Genomic DNA, 23215 nt, shown 5'->3' with positions numbered 1-23215 from the left:
CCTTGGAGTCATAATAGACAGCCATCTGAGTCTAAAGAAATTCATAAACCAAACTAAGAAGGAATGCTTCTACAAGCTGCAAGTACTCAAATAACTCAAGCCGCTCCTTTTCCATAATGATTTCAGATCGGTCCTCCAAGCCATCCTGTTCTCCAAGGTCGATTACTGCAACTCCATCTTGCAAGGCCTCCCTGCTACTACAATTAAACCCCTCCAGCTGCTTCAAAACGCGGCCCCGAGAATCCTGACGAATACCAATCGAAGAGAGCACATCTCTCCTATACTAAAAGATCTTCATTGGCTCCCAGTAAACTTTAGGATTCTCCATAAATCACTTACAATTATTCACAAAAGCATTTACCATCAGACCCCTCTTGACCTGCTACACCCACTCAAACTTCACTCTACGACCAGACCCTTAAGGGAAGCTTACAAAGGATCCTTACACGTCCCTCCAATCAAAGCGGTACACCAATCAAACATCAGAGACCGGGCATTCTCAACAATAGGTCCCTCCATCTGGAACACCATGCCACCGGACATCAGGCAGGAAACCTGTCTCATAACTTTTAAAAGAAACTCAAGACATGGCTTTTCTGTCGAGCCTTTCCCTGTTCTTAAGCCAACAGCTTGACTTAGAATTGTTCCCATCTACTGTGATTAAACAAAGACTAAGTACTCATACACATCATAATGTGGTGGGCTCCTTTTGCCTCCCTTCCACACCATTTTCTGTAAAAAGTTAATTATCTCTGCTCTCCTCTCTTTATTTCCTATCCCCAGTCTTTTGCGCCCCTGTTATAATGTAACTTTTTGCTTCTTCAATCTATGTCTCTTGTTAATTGGTTACCGTTAACCACTTTGTTCGATGTAAACCGAGTTGATTTGATTTGTAACAAGAAAGTCGGTATATAAAAGCCTTAAATAAATAAAATAAATAAGTAGTGGATAACACTTTGAAATCGTCGGTTCAGTGTACTGCGGCAGTCAAAAAAGCAAACAGAATGTTGGGAATTATTAGAAAGGGAATGGTGCATAAAACGGAAAATGTCATAATGCCTCTGTATCGCTCCATGATGAGACCGCACCTTGAATACTGTGTACAATTCTGGTCGCCGCATCTCAAAAAAGATATAATTGCGATGGAGAAGGTACAGAGAAGGGCTACCAAAATGATAAGGGGAATGGAACAACTCCCCTATGAGGAAAGACTAAAGAGGTTAGGACTTTTCAGCTTGGAGAAGAGACGACTGAGGGGGGGATATGATAGAGGTGTTTAAAATCATGAGAGGTCTAGAACAGGTAGATGTGAATCAGTTATTTACTCTTTCGGATAGTAGAAAGACTAGGGGGCACTCCATGAAGTTAGCATGGGGCACATTTAAAACTAATTGGAGAAAGTTCTTTTTTACTCAACGCACAATTAAACTCTGGAATTTGTTGCCAGAGGACGTGGTTAGTGCAGTTAGTATAGCTATGTTTAAAATAGGATTGGATAAGTTCTTGGAGGAGAAGTCCATTACCTGCTATTAAGTTCACTTAGAAAATAGCCACTGCCATTAGCAATGGTAACATGGAATAGACTTAGTTTTGGGGTACTTGCCAGGTTCCTATGGCCTGGATTGGCCACTGTTGGAAACAGGATGCTGGGCTTGATGGACCCTTGATCTGACCCAGTATGGCATTTTCTTATGTTCTTTGTCCATTTATTGACAGGCGGCATGGTACAAGAGTGTTCCCATAACCTGTGCTGCAATTCTACTAGCACCTCATGTACTGGTAATGCAAGGACTTCTTTTGGTGGATCCACAAATTGCAAGACTTCCAGCATTTTCTGTCTGGTATCCTCTTCCGATACTAACTGGAAAAGGATGGTATCATCCATCTCTTTAATGAAAGTAGAAAAAGAGAGGTCCTCTGGAGGGGACTTTCTCCTTCCCTCTGGAGGCAAGGGATCCAACAGAACATCCTCCGATGAAGTATCGGTGTCTGCATCATCCCAAGAGTCCGAGGAAGGTGGACGCTAGGGAGTCAATGGAGGATGGAAAGATGGTATCGAGGGCATCGAGGGTTTCATCAGTGGCCTCAATGGAAATAATGGCGAAAAAGCAGGTTTGGGATGAGAGATTCCCGATGGACCTGGTGTAGGTTCATGCATCGGTAAATTTTTCGATATCTCTTCCCCTGTAGGTTGTGGCATCGGAGTATCTAATGGCTGCACCGGAATGGCACCGATAAGAGTGTCCAATTTAGCAAGTATTGGCGCTAACAACGACAGCTCTGACATCGGCGTTGGCGCAGGTGTCGTTGCCGACGAGGGTATCGGCATCGGTGATGGACTCGGAGCCGGCGATGGATTCAACATCAGTGACGGGATCAGCGCCGGCGATAGAATCGGCACCGGTGCTGGCATCAAAGGCATCTCTCGGATAGCATCTCGAACCGCCTGGTGGATATAACTGTCCAGTTCCACCCTTATAGCTGATGAAGTCAGAGCAGCTATAGGGGGAGGCAGTGAAGGCGAAACTGGCCATTCCACAGGTCCCTGTGAAGGCACGGTTCCCAGCACTGATATCGGTGGGGATCGCCTGGGATTCGAAGGCCTCGTGAACATTGATGACTTATCCCTCCGAGGTTTCTTAGGAGTTGGTTCGATGGGCATCGAAGGAACTCCAGGCATCGTGTCTGAATCCGGATCCAGAGGTCTTCGATGTCGATGCCGGTGCTTTTGTCGATGCTCGACGCTCTTTGTTTCGATTATCAAGGTAGACTTTATAGACGACTGGGAAGGGGTCGGTGATGGTCGGTCACCCACTTCGTCCGGACGATGTTGAGTTTTCAAAACTACCTTTTTAACCACTCCAGCCGGAGACGATTGTGTTGAAGTCGAAATCGACAGCAGCAGTTAAAGATGAAAAAGATTCTCCATCTTTTTCATACGCGCTTGCCTGCCCTTCGGCGTCATTTCAGCGCATTTCGGGCATGTTGATACATCATGTCTCTCGCCTAGACATAGCACACATTCGATGTGCGGGTCCGTTATGAACATAGTGCGAGCACAATTCGGGCATTTTTTAAACTCGGTAGCCATGTCGAAGGCCGGACAGCCGTCGACGACCTTCTGACTGGATTTTATTGTTAATGGTATCGACAGGTAAAATTAATTCACTCATTGGAGATGAAAAAAAGGGAGACCCCTACGGTGGAATAACTTTTTCCGAAAAAATTTTTAACTTTTTCCGAGTGTGAATTTACCACACAGGGCTCCTTACCTGCGAGGCCAACAGCAGCGCATAAAAAAGAAGACTGAAGGGAGACCCCTGTGGATCAGGGAATTATGGCATGTTGGGCATGCTCAGTGGAACTCAGTGTGCCAGTCAAAAGTTTCTAGAAACTTTGACAGAAAGTTTTCCGTGAAAGGGCTCCCGCAGTGACATCACCCATATGTGAGGACTATTATTACATATATAAAGCTGCAACATTGAGTTCCCTTCACACCTTTGCAGCTCTTTATTGCTAGGGCAAAGAAAAATGACAAGATTCGGCCTTTAGACAATCTGTCTTACAGAACTTGTTTCCAATATATTCCCAACTCTTTCTACATCCAACCTGCTGTGATCTTCGGCTGCCTCATTTTCACCAACAATTCTTCACTGTTGCTTCACTACAAAATGACTCAGCCTCTAGCTTGCTAATCACCCATATGTGAGGACTAGCATCCTGCTTGTCCTGGGATAAAGCAAAATTGCTTACCTTGTTATCCCAGGACAGCAGGATGTAGTCCTCACAGAACCCACCCGCCACCCCGCGGAGTTGGGTCCGATACGTTGTATTATTTTCTTTTATATTTTCGCTTACGCATAATGCTACAAACGAGATTGAAGGGAGACCCCTGTGGACGCAGGGATCATAGCATGCTGAGCATGCTCAGTGCACTCAGTGTCCCTGTGTCAGTCAAAGCTTTTAGAAACTTTGACAGAAAGTTTTCCGTCATAGGGCTCCTTTACTGATGTCACCCATATGTGAGGACTAGCATCCTGCTTGTCCTGGGATAAATAAAAATACCATTGAGAGGACAAAAAAAAAGTTAGGAGAAAAAAACCCCCACAGGAAAAAGAAAGCCTCCCTCACCCCGAGCTGATCTTACCGGGGGGGGGGGGGGGGGGGGGGGGGGGGGAGGGGGAAGTTGCCGTCAGAGCTTTGCTGCCGTCTGCCAGAAAAAAAACAGCCTTTGATTTTTTTTCTTTTTTTAAACTTTACAGAAAAATACACAGAGAGCTAAAAGCCTGACTAAAAGAAACAGGTATTCTCAGCCATAAGGGAACAAAAAAATCCCTGGAGAGCCTGCAGCCGCCTGGGCGGCCTCATGAGGGAGGGATCTGGACAACCAGATGTACACCCCATGGGCGCACAGAATGGGAGAGGGGAGCAATTGGTGGCGGCAGCCAGAATTGGGGGGGGGGGGGGCGCATATAACCCCTGTGACCCCAACTTTCTGATACCTATGAATAAACATGGATAAAGGTGAACCAGATGATATAGTGTATCTTGATTTTCAGAAAGTGTTTGACAAAGTACCTCACGCCAGACTCCTGAGCAAATTAAAAAGTCATGGGATAGCAGGCAATGTTCTGTTGTGGACTGAGAACTGGTTAAAAAATAGAAAACGAGATTAGGGCTAAATGGTCAATTTTCTCAATGGAGAAAAGTGAATAGTGGAATATCCCAGGGATCTGTACTAGGACCACTGCTTTTTAATATATTCATAAATGACCTACATATGGGAACAGCGAGTCAGATGATCAAATTTGCTGATACAAAATTTTTCAAAATTGTTAAATCAGAAGAAGATTATGAGCAATTTCAAGAGAACCTTGCAAGACTGGAAGAATGGTCATTCAAATGACAGATGACATTTAATGTGGACAAGTGCAAAGTGATGCATGTAGAAAAGAGCAACCCAAATTATAGTGACACAATGCAATGTTCCACTTTGGGAGTCACCACCCAGGAAAAGGATCTACGTGTCATCATTGATAATATATTGAAATCCTCTGCTCAGTTTGCAGCGGTAGCCAAGAAAGTGAATAGAATGCCAGGAATTATTAGGAAAGAAACTGAGAATAAAACAGAGAATATCATAATATCTCTGTATCGCTCCGAGGTGCAACCACACCTTGAGTATTGTGAGCAGTTCTAGTCACCACATCTTAATAAAGACAGCAGAATTAGAAAAGGTACATACAGGGCCAGCGGAAGCACTAGGCAAACTAGGCCTGGGCCTAGGGTGCCGACCATTAGGGGGCGCGAGCCATGTGGGGCCACGAACGGCAGTGCGAAAGAGGAGTGGAAGGGCTGCCTGGGCACTGTGAGCATGCAGTGCTGGCCCATCCGCAGCCATCGGCACTAAGCATGCACCTGGCTGGAGCCGCCCTCCTCCTAGGGACTGGGGACAGGGAGGACCCTTGCTTGCTGGCTGGCCGGGACAGAACCAGGGCTGGATGCTCTCTGCTTGGATCTAAGGGGACATGAACCTTTGCTCTCACTCTCTTTCCCATGCAGAAGGGCTGCCTGGGCGCCGTGAGCATGCAGTGTCGGCCTGCCCGCAGTCCTCGGCACTAAGCATGCACCTGGCTGGAGCCGCCCCAGGGGTGGCTGTGCTCTCTGGATCTAGGGATGTGTCATGAGCTTGGTGTGGAGCTCTACGGACAAGTAACTGCTGCATGGGGGCCGGTTGCACGCCCCTGGGAAGGGGGTGCGGGAGGGGCTTGGAGCCACTGTTGCTTGAGCTGCATTAAGCACAGCCGAGGTGAGAGGAGCTCTGGGCATGGTGGGGGGAAGCTGCTGAAATGTGAAAGTCTCGGGCCGCCTTGTGGTCCCTGCCCTACCTCTATCTCACTGCTGCTGTCCAGGAGCACAGGGGTTCAAGCAGGGCGATCTCTACTCCTCTTTGCTGCCCCACATGACTCGCGCCCCCTATTGGGAGCGGGGAGGGGCAGGCGCAAGGCAGAAGATGCCTAGGGTACCTAATCCCCTTGCACTGGCCCTAGGTACAGAGAAAGATGACCAGAATGATAAATGGGATGGAACCATCCCCCTATGTGGAAAGGATAAAGAGGGTTAGGGCTCTTCAATTTGAAGAAGAGATAGCTGAGGGGAGATATGATAGATATCTATAAATTAATGAGTGGAGTGAAACAGGTAAAAGCAAATTGGTTGTTTATTCTTTCAAAAAGTACAAAGACTAGGGGCCATTCAATGAAATTACTGGTGAAATATTTAAGACAAACAGAAGAAAAAAAAATTTTTCTCAATGCATAATTATCTGGAATTCGTTGCCAAAGGATGTGGTGAAAGCCATTAGTGTAGCTGGGTTTAAAAAAGATTTAGACAAGTTCCTGGAACAAAAGTCCATAAACCATTATTAAGGTGGACTTGGGGGAATCTACTGCTTATCCCTGGGATAAGCAGCATGGAATCTATCGACTTTTGGGATCCTGCCAGGTACTTGTGACCAGAATTGGCCATTATTGGAAACAGAATACTGGGCTTGATGCACATTTGATCTGACCCAGTATGGCAAATCTTATGTTCTTATATAAAGCAGCTTAAATTGCTAAAGTTATTTTCTGAATGAGGTCCCTTATTATTACTATACATTCAAAGTACTCGAAAACAGATGCTACAGAAAGAAGAAAAATGTCCCAGATTTTAAATAAATACAACACGTATTGCAAAGGAAATTATATGAATCCTTTGCATGTAACAAGTAAATAAATAATGTAATTATGGTACTTCAATTTCTGATTTCTACCTTATCCTGATACACACGCTTGCTTCCATTTGAGCTAGCAGCTACTGCAGTCATTCTGGATACAAGCAAAATATGCAGAGCTGTTCCTGTTAGTACACTTATGCTCACCAACCAGGTTTCAGGAATTCCTAAAAAATATATGAAATAATATTTGAAAGTTCAAGGAATATGTAATGTGTTTAAGCATGTTCATAATAACTTATCTTACATTTTAATTACTGAAAAATTGTTGGTAAAGTGATTAAGTGCTAAAGAATGACATTCTCCAATTAACATGTTTCAGCTATGTTTTATACTCCAGTTGTAATACTTAACACTAATTTAAGTATAAAACTTTATTTAAACTGCTAATAATCACAAAAGAAAATGAACAAGTTTTTTTTTAGTCTTTGCATTAATGTAAAAGCAATTCTGTTTTGTAGTACAGTATTGGCCAGATTTTTAATTGTGTGCGCACGTACAAAATGGAGGTTATGTGCAGAACTGTCGGGCCTCTTGGAAGGGGTGAACCCGAGGGGCGTGTCCTGGGCGGGGAGGGGAAGGGAGTGGGCCCGGACAGCAGCATTCATCGCTGTCCTGGCTGCCAGCAGGCAAAGCTTACTTCAGGTTGGGCCCTGTAGTAAGTTGAAGAACAAGGAGAAAAAATAAAGGTAGGAATTAGGAGCAGACTGGGAGGGAACTGGAGAAGGTTGAGATGCATCGCCATGCAAATTTCTAAAACTTTACCCCTCCTTGCACGCGCAGATTACAAAATCCGGCGCACATGTGCGCATGGCCCAACGATTTTATAACATGCGCTCGCACATGGATGTGCACATGCACCTATGAAAATCTACACCTATATTAAATGTATTTATTCAAAGTGAACTCGGTGGGGGGGTTACTTTTAAACAACTGTACATAGCCCCATATAAGTATATTTATAACTGTGTGGAGATCTACTACAGCATTTTAGAACCTGCATGTATCAGACATGCATATGTCCTCCCTGTAAAGTACATGCGTAAGTTTCCTTATGGGCGAATATCTGCAATGCACTGAAAGCACATACTTTTTCTACCTACTTTTAAAACATACACATGTGTATTTTGCATGCAAAAAAATTGTGACTTGCTCACATAAAATCCTGTTTATATACAGAAGTCAATATATTTTAAAACATATGCATGTAATTGAAATCACCAGTTCCTCATGAGAGGCTTCTAGGAAAAGTAAAAAGTCATGGGATAGGTGGCGATGTCCTTTCGTGGATTGCAAACTGGCTAAAAGACAGGAAACAGAGAGTAGGATTAAATGGACAATTTTCTCAGTGGAAGGGAGTGGACAGTGGAGTGCCTCAGGGATCTGTATTGGGACCCTTACTTTTCAATATATTTATAAATGATCTGGAAAGAAATACAACGAGTGAGATAATCAAATTTGCAGATGACACAAAATTGTTCAGAGTAGTTAAATCACAAGCAGATTGTGATAAATTGCAGGAAGACCTTGTGATGCCCAATTTTCCAATTGGGCATCACAAGGTCTTCCTTGGAAAATTGGGCATCCAAATGGCAGATGAAATTTAATGTGGATAAGTGCAAGGTAATGCATATAGGGAAAAATAACCCATGCTATAATTACACAATGTTGGGTTCCACATTAGGTGCTACAACCCAAGAAAGAGATCTAGGTGTCATAGTGGATAACACATTGAAATCGTCGGTTCAGTGTGCTGCGGCAGTCAAAAAAGCAAACAGAATGTTGGGAATTATTAGAAAGGGAATGGTGAATAAAACGGAAAATGTCATAATGCCTCTGTATCGCTCCATGGTGAGACCGCACCTTGAATACTGTGTACAATTCTGGTCGCCGCATCTCAAAAAAGATATAATTGCGATGGAGAAGGTACAGAGAAGGGCTACCAAAATGATAAGGGGAATGGAACAGCTTCCCTACGAGGAAAGACTAAAGAGGTTAGGACTTTTCAGCTTGGAGAAGAGACGACTGAGGGGGGATATGATAGAGGTGTTTAAAATCATGAGAGGTCTAGAACGGGTAGATGTGAACCGGTTATTTACTCTTTCGGATAGTAGAAAGACTAGGGGGCACTCCATGAAGTTAGCATGGGGCACATTTAAAACTAATCGGAGAAAGTTCTTTTTTACTCAACACACAATTAAACTCTGGAATTTGTTACCAGGGGATGTGGTCAGTGCAGTTATAGCTGTGTTTAAAAAAGGATTGGATAAGTTCTTGGAGGAGAAGTCCATTACCTGCTATTAAGTTCACTTAGAGAATAGCCACTGCCATTAGCAATGGTAACATGGAATAGACTTAGTTTTTGGGTACTTGCCAGGTTCTTTTGGCCTGGATTGGCCACTGTTGGAAACAGGATGCTGGGCTTGATGGACCCTTGGTCTGACCCAGTATGGCATTTTCTTATGTTCTTATGTTCTTAAGAACAGAAGACCTTACAAGGCTCTGGCAGGCAGGAGCTTCCAGAGGGGATGTCACTCAGATGCAAGGCAACGACAGACTGATGGAGCAGCCCTTTTATAGGGCTGGGAGAGGAAGTCCCATTAAAGGTGGGGCCAGTACACTTCCTGCGTCTGGCCCTTTAAATCCAGAGAAGAGGCGTGCGCCGGCACCTAAGAACCAAGCAGGAAGCTGTGCAGGACCGCGGACAGCGGCCTGCACGACGTAGAGACGCAGAGAAGGCAGGGCTGGCTTGAACGCAGGCCCTGACGTTGGCAGCAGCTCCAGCCGCTGCAGGAGACCCCGGGGGCGGCTCCAACCGCCACTCCGGCCCGGGGATGTGGCCTTAGTGCCGCGAAGATGGAGCAAACTTCGGCGGCGTTCCTGGCCGAGCAGGAGGGCAGGAAAGTCCGCGGCTCCAGTCGCAGTGAAGAGGACGAATCCGGGGGGCCTCCGGGCCGCGAGAGGCAGGTGAGACCACGGCTCCAGCCATGTTGGAGAGGCCCGACGGCGGCGTCCAGCCGCGTCGGGTGAAGAAGCAGGGATGGTGAGTGAGCCTGCTCGCGGGGGAACCCGCGGGCAGCGCAGTTCATAACAAAGGCAGAATCGTTTCTCAACAATCTTACATTCACGCAGCTGTTTCTAAAAGGCAGAGTCATTTAAAAGGCTCTCCATTATACCTTATAAAATCAAGCTACTGCTAATCAAAAAAACTCATTTCCTCAACGTTCTCTCAACTGTTTCTCAAAAAACAAAGGTTTGGGGTTTTTTTATATACCGATATTCGATCTGAGATATCACATCGATTTACATTCAGGTACTGTAGGTATTTCCCTATCCCGAGAGGGCTTACAATCTAAGTTTTGTACCTGAGGCAATGGAGGGTAAAGTGACTTCTTTAAAAGGCTCTTCACTATACCTTATAAATGAAGCTATAGCCCATCAAAAAAGGCTACAATTCAGAGACAAGCTGCCCAATCCACCTGATCATTTAAACCCATGGGTATTAAAGTTATTAAAGAAAAAAATCCATCTTTGTACTGCCCTTAATAACATTTTGTTCACATCCCCACCCCTTCTACTTGTAATTGTTTGGAGTTCAAAAAACATCAGGTCCTCAATCAAGTGTTCTTGCTCACGCCAATGGGCCACGAAAGGGGCTGTCTCAACATTATTTCGAATCCGGCTGCAATGTTCCATTATCCTTGTTTTCACCTTTCTGGTTGTCTTTCCTACATAAAATAAACCACATGGACATTTTATGGCATAAACCACTGATGCTGATTGACAGGTGATCATTGATCTCAAAACAAATTTCCGTCCCGTAGCCTGACACACAAAATCCTTGATTGTCAATGAAAATCTACATACCCCACATTTATTACATGGGCTATGATCACCAACAGCTTGATCCAAAATATCACCCGGCATCAAATCTGAATGTACTAGCATATCTCTAAGATTTCTAGATCTACAAAAAGAAAACATTGGTGGGTCTTTCAAACCAGAAAAACCACTCACCAAATGCAAATGTTGCCTCAGAACTTGCATAAGATCGCCCACTCTATTCCTTGAAGTCAATAGCAAATCATGATTTATATACTTAGCGCTTTTGTATGCTTGTCTCACAATAAGTGCAGGGTAACCAATTGCATCGAAACGATCCCGTAGATCACCAGCATGTTTTTTATAGATGGCCATATCTGAACAAGTTCTTCTCACTCTAAAAAAATTGACTTAAAGGAATATTGTTGGTGAAGATTGTTAAAGATTGTTGTTAGTAATGATTCACATTATGCTCCCCTGAAGAAGCTTATTGAGTGGCGAAACATGTAGGGAGTACAAAGAGAGTATAAAAGGAAGCATCAATTTGTGGGGAAATGGTGTTATAAAAAAAGGGAGTGCAAAATTATCAGAGATTTTTTTAAATTATATGGATGTGTGTATGAATGGTAGTTTTTAATGATTGTGTTTTTTGAAAATTTGATATTCACTCGATGTATCCAATGAAGAATAAATACTGTAAATGTACTGAAGTGTTTAGATAAAATGTTTGTATACAATAAAAAATTTCTAATCAATTTATGTCACTAATTATGGTATAATGTATGAAAATATGTGATATATTTTTATAATTGCCAATTTTTTTAATCCTGCTGGGAAAGGGGCACCGGTTCTATTACTTGGGATTTCAGGAGGGTTGAAACCTCCTCCTCCAGAAGAGAGGAGTGGTCAGATGATTCCCACGTCGGCCGAGGTAGGGAATTTGCTAGTACAGACAGGAAGTTGAGGTGGTAATCTTGAGTCAGTACAGCAAGTACCCACTGATCTGAAGTGATCGTGTGCCATAGATTGGTGAAGTGGCACAACCGACCACCGACGGGTACGGACGGTAGAGGAGGTTGGCTTATGCTCTCCAGCAAGGAGTCAAAATCCAGCAGCTGGGCCCGGTGGAGGAGCTGGCTGAGCTTTCTGAGGCCTGGATTGTCTGGCCTGACCCTTCTGGTAAAGGTCTGGAGGGGCGACCTCGAGTAGCAGGAGGATAATATCTCCGTGGCTTGAAGGACGGCTGCTTAGAGTCTCTTCGGAATGTCCTTTTAGAGGTGGATAGAAAATGAGAAGGCACCGACGAAAGCTGGCGTAGAGTCTCGTGGTGGTCTTTGAGCTGTGCTACAGTCTCCTGGATTTTGTCCCCAAAGAGATTATCTCCAATGCAGGGCAGGTCAGCCAATTGGTCCTGAACCTCTAGTCTTAAGTCAGAGGACTTCAGCCAGGCCCATCTTCGTGCACTAATCCCCGCTGCAGACACCCTAGAAGCAGTGTCAAAATTGTCATAGGCAGAGTGGACCTCATGCTTGCCAGAATCTAGACCCTTCTGAGCCAGGGTATTGAGTTGATCCTGAAGCTGGTCAGGTAAAGACTCAGAAAATTCCTGGATCTTTTTAAATAGGTCTCTGTTATACTGGGTCATGTATAACTGGTAGGAGGTGATGCGAGAAATAAGCATTGAGCCATGGAAAACACGACGGCCAAATGCATCCAGGGACCTCTGTTCTTTCCCTGGAGGTATGGAAGAATGAGATTTAGAACGTCATGCCTTTTTTTGGGCTGATTCTACAACCACAGAATGGTGATCCAACTGTGGTTTTTGGAAACCAGGGGCGGTCTGTCCCAGGTAGGTGGCATCTGTTTTTAGATTCACCGGTGGTATAGATCCTGGATGCTCCCAATTCCTCTTCAACAAATCCAGGAGGACTTCATGAACGGGTATGGACATGATCTCCTTGGGTGCATCTACGAATTGAAACACTTCCAGCACCTTGTATCTTGAGTCCTCTTCCGTCTGAAGTTGGAATGGTATAGCAACAGACATTTCCTTTATAGAATTAATAAAGGACAGGTCCTCTGAAGGAGAACTCTCCTCAGGGGGAGATGGCTCTAAAGGTAGATCATCAGAATCCTGGGAAGAATCATCGGTCCAAAGATCATGAGGCTGATCACCTGCTCCCATAGGATCTCCAGAGGGAAGTAATGGTGCTATTCCTGAAGAATCAGTTCTAGGCACCGACAGCATCGGAGGAGGCACTGACGGCACCAATGGTGGCACAGACGGCATCGATTGAGGCACCCATTGAGGACGATGCGGTATCGGTGATATCAATGGGCAAGTCAGTGGTAAGATCCCAGACAGTCCGGGCATAGGTTCCGGCCTTGGTGCTTCCTCATCATTCAGCCTGCCGAGTAGCGGTGTGAGCGCATGGGAATTGGGTCAGCGACTGGAGCTAGCATCGGTGCCAGCGTTGACAGAGGCTGGAAATCCTGCAGTGCCTTTCCGATGGCCTCTTGGATCATCCGATCCAATTCTTCGCGGAAGCCTGGGGCGTGGAACCCCAGCTCCAGAGTAGGAGGCAGCACTGGCATAGCCGGAGTGTCCACCGGTAAAGTGGAATCGTGGCTCCCTGCACCAATGAAGGTGGGGAACGCCTCAGTGACCCAGTCGCAGAGGAGGATGGGGCCTTCTCTGGATGGGATTTCTTTGTCAGTGGCTCTGTCGATGCCAATGCCAAGGGCTTGCCTGGATCAGCGGACTGAGCCTTCTGATGACAGTGTCAACGCTTTTCACAATGTTCTCCTCGGTTCTTCTCAGGAGCCGAAGAGGAAGAAGTCGATGCCTTCGGAGTAGTTGGTGCCAGGTGGACAGCACCGGTGTCTCGCTGCTAGCGAGAGGTCGATGGCACCGGCTCAGACAATGTCGAAGCGCTTGATGGGGTCGGTGGCTTTGCCTGAAAAAGAAACTCCATCTTCTCTGAGCAGGCCTTATGGCCCTTTGGTGTCATTTGGGCACATTTGGTGCAAGTTAAGACGTCATGGTCCGACCCCAAACACAACACAGACCCTATGCGGAACAGTGATGGACATTGTCTGAGGACAATCAGGGCACTGACGGAAATCCGACGCCATGGCTTCAACAAAAATTTTGCCGCAGTGCGGTCGATGGCCAGTAGGCATCGAAGGGAAAACTCAATGGGAATCGACCGCAAATAAGGCATACGACCGCGGACTATGGAATCGATAGGGAGACCCCTATGGGATAGAATTTTTTTAAATTTTTGAAATAAGTTCCGTGAGGAAAATTCCTGTTAGGAATCTCTAGAGAGATTCCTTAACTGCTGCTTGGAAAAACAGAGACTGAAGGGGGACCCCTGCTGGATGCAGGGTTAGTGCCATGCTGGGCATGCCCAGTAGGTGCCAGTCAAAGTTCTAGAAACTTTGACAAAAGTGTTACATGATTGGGCTCCATCCTGATGATGTCACCCATATGTGAGGACTACCAACCTATTTATCCTGTGAGAATAGCTTCTACCATTTTGCCCAGAACAAACATAAGGCTCACTGATCTGTAGTTTTCTGGAATATCCTGGAGCTCTTTTAAAAATGTTGTGTTACATTAGCTACCATCCAGTCCTCAGCTAGAGTGGCAGATTTTAATGATAGATCACCAGATTTTAATGACAGATTAACAGTAGCAAATTTGCAATTTCAAATTTGAGCTCCCTCAGAACACTAATTTATCCTGATGATTTGTTACTATTTAATTTGTTCATTTATTCTAGCACCCCTCCATATTTACAGTAATTTGCTCCAATTCCTCTGAATCATCATCTACAAGGAATGATTCAGATATGGGTACCTCCTCAATCTTCTCTGCAGTAAAGAATGAAGCAAATAATTAATTTATTATTTTCTGAAATGGTGTATAATAGTTTACAGAAAACTCTTAGTAAAACAAAAACCTGCAGAGTCGAAGCCAAACCATATGGCACCTAAGACTGTGTGCCCTCACCCTAAACATAACATACAACACCATGAGCTAGGAGACTCTGTTAAATGTATAAGGCTTTATTTATTTATTTATTTATTTAAGGGTTTTTATATACCGAGGCACGTTTGCAAAACATCACCTCGGTTCACAATGTAACATAACTTAGCAACAAGCTTTACAATATTAACATTTTTTAACAGGGAAAGGGTTAACAAGGGTAGGGGTAGATAATACGAGGATTATATACATACGTACATGTTAGTTTTAACAAGTGAGTTCATCAACGCAGTTAGAGTAATTAGCAGGGGAAAGTAATATAGGGGGGTGGAAGGGGGGAGTGTATCCACAGAGGGTGGGGGGTAGGGAGAGTAAATAGAAAGGGCGAGAGTCAGACGGGTGGTCATGTCGCATCTTTGGGGGGAGTCAATTCGTTAGTCAGGGTACGCTAGTTTGAACAGCCATGTTTTAAGATTGTGTTTGAATTTTTTGTGGCAAGGTTCCAGGCGTAGTTGGGAAGCCATTTTATTCCAGTGGGCGGTTCCTGCGATGATGAATGATCGCTCTCTAAAGGTGGTATGCTTCATGAGCTTGGGAGAGGGAGTCTGGAGTTTGGCTTGGTGAGGCATTCTTGTGGGTCTAGTTGGAGTGTGAAGCAGGAGATGTTCTGGGAACCATTGCATGTCATGGTTATGAATGGCTTTGTGTATGAGCGTGAGTACTTTGTATACTATCCATTTTATTTTGATTTAGCAATTTCCTCCTGCTCCTTCTGCTCAACTAGAACCAGTATGGGGATCCTGGAGCAATGAGCCTTCATTCACAACTATAGGAAGATCTTTTTACTGCAAGTTATGCACTAGCACTCCCTTCAGATTCTTGTAAGCCTGGGCCCCCAATCCAAACACTAGGTGTTACCCTTAAGGAAGGACCATGACTCCTTTTTCCCTGGGGGCTGTGAAAATAGCCTCTACAATATCCTCAGTCTTGGCTAACCTGAGAGGGGGCAGAAGATCCAACCTGGGGATTAAACCAAGGATTTTCTGCATTTCAGTGCACAGTACTTATCAGCTAGGCCACTGGGCCAACCCTGGATTTTTTTTACATTTAATATATAACATTATTCTTATTTATAATTTATGTGTGACCTCATCCCCAAACATGTGACCCTATAGTCTATATGGATGCAATCTTTAACCTCTATTAAAATTGACCAATAACCTCTATCCAACTGATTAGTAATCTCTACTTTGTTTATATTTATTTAAAAATGTGTTACTCACTTCCTCAAACGTTTGAGGCAAGGTACAATAACTCATATATCAATATAAAAAACATAAATAGTACATTATTAATCAATAAGGATTAGTAACTTAGGATCTATTCATTTACAAGTACATTTTAAATTGCCTACGCGCGTAAATTTTGGGGTTTATGCGCATGGTCTGGCCTTGCGCTCACCGTGCGCATTTTACAACGGGCCCAGCCAAGCGCATAAACCCTGGTACACGCCGAAGTGCCAGGCCTCTCCAAAGGGGTGAGCTAGGGAGGAGTGGGTGGGAGGCGGGCTGGGACAGCGCTATACGACGCTGTACATTCCCTAAATTGATATATTCCATTCACTAAACTGAAAATAAAATGGGTTTTTTTTCTACCCTTGCCGTCTGGACATTTCATTTTTCTTATCACTTTGATCCTCATCTTTATTTTCCTACTTTCCACTTGTTGGTCTCCTAACTCTTTTACAGGGTCTCCTGCTCATTTTGTTTCATCTCTCGCCTCTTCTCTTCTTTACTTCCTCTATCATATCCTGAGGGGGGATATGATAGAGGTGTTTAAAATCATGAGAGGTCTAGAACGGGTAGATGGGAATCGGTTATTTACTCTTTCGGACAGTAGAAAGACTAGGGGGCACTCCATGAAGTTAGCATGGGGCACATTTAAAACTAATCGGAGAAAGTTCTTTTTTACTCAACGCACAATTAAACTCTGGAATTTGTTACCAGAGGATGTGGTCAGTGCAGTTAGTATAGCTGTGTTTAAAAAAGGATTGGATAAGTTCTTGGAGAAATCCATTACCTGCTATTAAGTTCACTTAGAATAGTCACTGCCATTAGCAAAGATAACATGGAATAGACTTAGTTTTTGGGTACTTGCCAGGTTCTTATGGCCTGGATTGGCCACTGTTGGAAACAGGATGCTGGGCTTGATGGACCCTTGGTCTGACCCAGTATGGCATTTTCTTATGTTCTTATGTTCTTTTGTTCCTACATCTCTAATATTATTCATTCTCTTTTCTTCTCCATTTCTCTTTATCTCTGCCTTTTATCCACTCATCTAAATTTCACCCCACCTTCTCTCCCTTCAATTCTCTTTGCCAATCCTACACTTCCCCAATTCTCCCCTATATTTCCCCCTCTCAGTCCACCATCTTCCTCTCATGGAATCATCTCCAGCTCTCCAGCCCCTTATCCTTTCCTTCAACAGCTGTATCCTTTTTAGTTCTCTTGAACCTCCTCACCTGCAATTCCTCCTCCTCCTCCCATCTTTCGTAGTCATCTTCCAACCCTCACCAAATACAGAATAAAAAGCCCAAAAATTACAAATAGAAACATGCAACAAAAACTGAACTGGAAACTGCAACAAGCCATTCTCTGTATCCAGTGCAACAATTGAAAAACAGAAACCACCATTTCTCATAAAACATCAATCAATAACATCATAATAGTAAAACCATACTAATAAAAAGAGTAAATATTTCAAAACAGCTGACAAAACAGTACATCCAATTATTTAAAACTCATAAAAAAAACTTTTCCAAATGCCAATAAAATATTTCAAAATAGCAGATGCATCAAATAATACCCAATAATTAAAATAAGGATTTAGAAAAAACTCACCTGCTTTCCATATTTGAGAACTTTTGATTTCCACATACTCTGAGATTGTCATAGATTAGCAGGGAAAGGGGAGAAGATTGTTGCATACAAACTCTCCTCTCTCTCACATGCTCAATCATACCCAAACACACGCTCTTTTGCTCTCTCTTGTTGAATCATGCACACATACACACACACATGCTCGCTCATTCTCCCTCTTAATCATACACTCATTCACTCTCTATCATATCCACACGCCCTTGTTTGCTCTTTCAATCATATAGACACTCATTTTCTCTCTCTCTCTCGCTTAGTTATACACACCTATTAGAAAAAATTTGTAACCTATCATTAAAATATTCCATTGTACCTGAAGACTGGAGGATAGCAAATGTAACCCCAATATTTAAAAAGGGCTCCAGGGGCGATCCTGGACACTAAAGACTGGTTAGCCTGACTTCAGTGCCAAGAAAAATAGTGGAAAGTGTTCTAAACATCAAAATCACAGAACGTATAGAAAGACATGGTTTAATGGAACAAAGTCAGCATGGCTTTACCCAGGGCAAGTCTTGCCTCACAAATCTGCTTCACTTTTTTGAAGGAGTTAATAAACAGGTGGATAAAGGTGAACCGGTAGATATAGTATACTTGGATTTTCAGAAGGCGTTTGACAAAGTTCCTCATGAGAGGCTTCTAGGAAAAGTAAAAAGTCATGGGAGGTGGCGATGTCCTTTCGTGGATTGCAAACTGGCTAAAAGACAGGAAACAGAGAGTAAGATTAATGGACAATTTTCTCAGTGGAAGGGAGTGGACAGTGGAGTGCCTCAGGGATCTGTATTGGGACCCTTACTTTTCAATATATTTATAAATGATCTGGAAAGAAATACGACGAGTGAGATAATCAAATTTGCAGATGACACAAAATTGTTCAGAGTAGTTAAATCACAAGCAGATTGTGATAAATTGCAGGAAGACCTTGTGAGACTGGAAAATTGGGCATCCAAATGGCAGATGAAATTTAATGTGGATAAGTGCAAGGTGATGCATATAGGGAAAAATAACCCATGCTATAATTACACAATGTTGGGTTCCGTATTAGGTGCTACAACCCAAGAAAGAGATCTAGGTGTCATAGTGGATAACACATTGAAATCGTCGGTACAGTGTGCTGCGGCAGTCAAAAAAGCAAACAGAATGTTGGGAATTATTAGAAAGGGAATGGTGAATAAAACGGAAAATGTCATAATGCCTCTGTATCGCTCCATGGTGAGACCGCACCTTGAATACTGTGTACAATTCTGGTCGCCGCATCTCAAAAAAGATATAATTGCGATGGAGAAGGTACAGAGAAGGGCTACCAAAATGATAAAGAGAATGGAACAGCTCCCCTATGAGGAAAGACTAAAGAGGTTAGGACTTTTCAGCTTGGAGAAGAGACGACTGAGGGGGTATAAGATAGAGATGCTTAAAATCATGAGAGGTCTAGAACGGGTAGATCTGAATCGGTTATTTACTCTTTCGGATGGTAGAAGGACTAGGGGGCACTCCATGAAGTTAGCATGGGGCACATTTAAAACTAATCGGAGAAAGTTCTTTTTTACTCAACGCACAATTAAACTCTGGAATTTGTTGCCAGAGGATGTGGTTAGTGCAGTTAGTATAGCTGTGTTTAAAAAAGGATTGGATAAGTTCTTGGAGGTGAAGTCCATTACCTGCTATTAAGTTCACTTAGAGAATAGCCACTGCCATTAGCAATGGTAAAATGGAATAGACTTAGTTTTTGGGTACTTGCCAGGTTTTTATGGCCTGGATTGGCCACTGTTGGAAACAGGATGCTGGGCTTGATGGACCCTTGGTCTGACCCAGTATAGCATGTTCTTATGTTCTTATTCGTACACACACACTCATTAGCTGTCACTCAAACATCAACACACACACACACACTCATTCGCTCTCTTACTCACTCATACACACTTGTTCGTTCTGCCATTCACACGCACACATTCACTGTTACTCTCTCAGTTATACTCACACACACATGCCTGCTAATTCATTGTCAATCACATACACACACACTCCTTCACTCTGTCAGATACACACACACATGCTTGTTTGCTCTCTCAATCATATACACATTCTCATTCACTCTCAGTCATATACACAGATCGTTCGCTCTGACATATACACATGCAAAACCCTCACATGCTCATTTGTTCTCTCTCAATCTCTCTCACTCACACACACACACACACACACACACTTTCACTTGTTTTTCCCTCTAGAAGCCTATGGCTATAGGCTAGCTACAGCTTTGAAAACCTGATAATTGTTGGTTTTAGTTTATTTATTTATTATTTTTTATATACCGACATTCAATCTCAGTTGAGATATCACACCGGTTTACATTCAAGTACATTCTAAGTTTTTGTACCTGAGGCAATGGAGGGTAAAGTGACTTGCCCAAGGTCAGGCTAGGACTCAAACCCTGGTCTCCTGGTTCATAGTCCACTGCTCTAACCACTATTCCTCCTCCCAGTTACAGACTGTTCATCATGGAATATGGGACTGATTTTATTTCCTCAAGTCTATAAGTAAAGCCAGCAATCATTAAATCTATGTTTTAGTACCAATAAACAGCTATTGCTTTAACTCTATAAATTCTGAACTTATGTATCTATTTATGGGGGCCTCCAAGACTACCAAACTTATAGGGTCATTTTTCAAATCGCGTCATGGCGTTTTCACATGCAAAAACGCCTTAACGCACGCAATAAGTGCCATAACACATGGCACAATGCAAATTTTTAAAAGGGGAGGGATCAGGGAGGAGTCCAGGGTGGAATTTCCAAAAAATGTCGCAGTTTTAATGCTGAAAATGACTACACCTTTTTCAATTGCGTTAAGCTGTGCAATGTTGTATGTTATGCCCATAATGCAATTTGTGATTTTTTTGCAAATTCCATTTTGGACATTTTTAGGCTGGGGGAGGGACAGAGATGAGGGAGGGAGAGAGAACCTCTAGGGTGGCATCATAGTAAGCAGCTATTTATGCTACTATAGGAGGCCCACCTAGTAACTCAAGGTGAGGTTTAGGTAGTAGTGTAGGGGTTAGGGGCCCCTTTTACATGCAGAGTGAGACGTATGAACAGAACAGTGCACTCTTGTGAAGATTTGATGACTTTCAGAGTGAGGAAACTCACACAAAGATGAGATTTGTACAATGTTCTCTCAACCTAGCATGATGTTATCCAGGTAGAGTCCATCAAATGAGCACTTTGTAGCTAGGAAAATGCAATTATCGCAATGTGCAAAAAGTTAACACGCTCCTTTTTCTACCGCATGCGATATTGACAGCAATTTGATAAATTCAGCTATTAAAAGTATCTAAAATTAGATCTTGTTAAAAGCTGGCTCTATCCTAAGTGATGTACATGAATGACTAAAGGCATGCTCTATTTTGTTGTAAGGTACTTTTTATATTCTTTAACATTCTTGGGAAGAATATTATATATATAAAGTAAGTTCACAAACATTTAAAAATATTGAGAAACTGATTCTCCTTATTTCTGCCAAAGCTTTGCTTCATGCTTAAAACATCCCAATTCTCTTTTCTTTCCACTTCTGAACTATGGGGCGGATTTTCAGAGCCCTGCTCGCGTAAATCCGCCCAAAACCAGGCGGATTTACGCGAGCAGGGCCCTGCGCGCCGGGAAGCCTATTTTACATAGGCCTCCCGGCGCGCGCAGAGCCCCGGGACTCGCGTAAGTCCCGGGGTTCTCTGAGGGGGGGCGTGTCGGGGGCGTGTCGGGGGCGGGCCCGGTCGTCGCGGCGTTTCGGGGGCGTGTCGGCAGCGTTTTGGGGGCGGGTACGGGGGCGTGGCTACGGCCCGGGGGCGTGGCCGCGCCCTCCGTACCCGCCCCCAGGTCGCAGCCCGGCGCGCAGGAGGCCCGCTGGCGCATGGGGATTTACGCCTCCCTCTGGGAGGCGTAAATCCCCCGACAAAGGTAGGATGGGGGTTTAGACAGGGCCGGGCGGGTGGGTTAGGTAGGGGAAGGGAGGGGAAGGTGAGGGGAGGGCAAAGGAAAGTTCCCTTCTAGGCCGCTCCGATTTCGGAGCGGCCTAGGAGGGAACGGGGGTAGGCTGCGCGGCTCGGCGCGCGCAGGCTATACGAAATCGATAGCCTTGCGCGCGCCGATCCAGGATTTTAGCCGATACGCGCGACTACGCGCGTATCTACTAAAATCCAGCGTACTTTTGTTTGCGCCTGGAGCGCAAACAAAAGTAGGCTGTTCGCGCTCGTCTGAAAATCTACCCCTATACGTACAAACCACAAATAATGAAAAACTTTCTAAAAGGGAAGATACATTACCTTTGGGAACCTTAGAAGTACCATAGCCAAGGGTATTCATATGACTTAAAGTCCGAAGTAAAGAAAATGAATATTTATATCCTATGGATTTATCCTGTGAAAAAGAAAACAATTCCATTAAGCTTTAATCATTTTAATCATTAATATAAGATGCTTTTCATCATAGTTGTTACAAAATTATGTAGGAATAGATTCACTTAAATTCCTTTTGGCATGAAGGGAGAAAATGGTGAGAAATTTTCAGATTTTGTAAATTTTCAACCATAACAGATATTCAATTGATAAAAATTATTCATCAGGTACTTTTTAATGATTCCTATATACTGTGCAGATGGGGAGGTGGGGAGAGGGGCTGCAAATACAATCCAACATTCCATTCACACATTCAGTTGATATTAGATCTACCACCTAAAACCGATTCAACCAAACCTGGAAATGCCTTTTATGCAACTTTAGCGGCACTCAGACATGAAAGCAAGTTTATTTAAAATAAATGGTGCTTTTCATAGATAACAGGATGAATTAGCCATTACATGTGGGTGATATCATCCATTGGCATCAAAAGGACTCGTCTCTCCAAGCTAGTACAGTTTTGCACTGTACTGAGCATGTGTGCGAGTTTCCATGTGGGTGATGTCTCATGAGCTTCCTCAGTTCTTGCCAGAGCTACTTCTAGCTATGTAGGTGGCTCTCCAGGGAGATGGGTGGGCATTCAATGGCTAATTCATCCTGCTATCTATGGTAAGCAAACTTACTTTTTCTGTCAATAAGCAAGCTGAATTAGTCATTACAAGTGGGGAAACCCAAGCTGAGAGTTTCAGCGGAGTGTTTACTGAATAAGCAACCCAGATCCCACCGTGGAGAGCAGACTACTGTAAGAACAAATTACGCAATACTGCTTGTCTGAATTTAATATCAGTCTTTGACAGGTTGTCGAGACAGTAGTGGGATGTAAAGATGTGCACTGACAACCAGGTTGTAGCTTTGCAGATGTCCTCAAGAGGCATTTATCATAGATGAGCAACAGAAGAAACCATAGCTCTCACTTGATGAGCTTTGACAGAGTCTGTAATTTGCAATCTTGCTAAGCTATAGCAGTGTTGAATGCACTCAGCTATCCAATTAGACAAAGTACTCTTGGCGACCGGCACGCCTAATCTGACACAAACAACTGAGGAGATTGATGAAGGGGTTGAGTTAATTTCTTGTAATAAACTAAAGCTCTTTTTCACGTCAAGGTATGATGGGATTATTTTCCTTTATGCACATGAGGTTTTGGAAAGAACATAGGCAGTATGATGGATTGATTGATATGAAAAACTGAGACAGCCTTTGGCAGAAACATTGGGTGAATATGAAAGACCACTCCATTGTGA

General features: G+C 43.7%; 1 protein-coding gene across 1 annotated transcript in view; it reads right to left on the bottom strand.

The window, feature by feature from the left end:
• Positions 1–23215, bottom strand: part of LOC115088675 (potassium/sodium hyperpolarization-activated cyclic nucleotide-gated channel 4-like) — a 194575-nt gene that overhangs the window by 75195 nt on the left and 96165 nt on the right. The window contains exons 6-7 of the mRNA XM_029596934.1: positions 21840–21933; positions 6815–6942 (exon numbers count right to left, since the gene is read on the bottom strand). Of these exons, the coding sequence (XP_029452794.1) occupies positions 6815–6942; positions 21840–21933 (222 nt within the window). The remainder of the gene's footprint in view (positions 1–6814; positions 6943–21839; positions 21934–23215) is intronic.

The sequence above is a fragment of the Rhinatrema bivittatum genome, chromosome 3 (assembly GCF_901001135.1).
Source record: "Rhinatrema bivittatum chromosome 3, aRhiBiv1.1, whole genome shotgun sequence".
Lineage (NCBI taxonomy): Eukaryota > Metazoa > Chordata > Amphibia > Gymnophiona > Rhinatrematidae > Rhinatrema > Rhinatrema bivittatum.
This window is presented reverse-complemented; position numbering and strand designations above follow the sequence as displayed.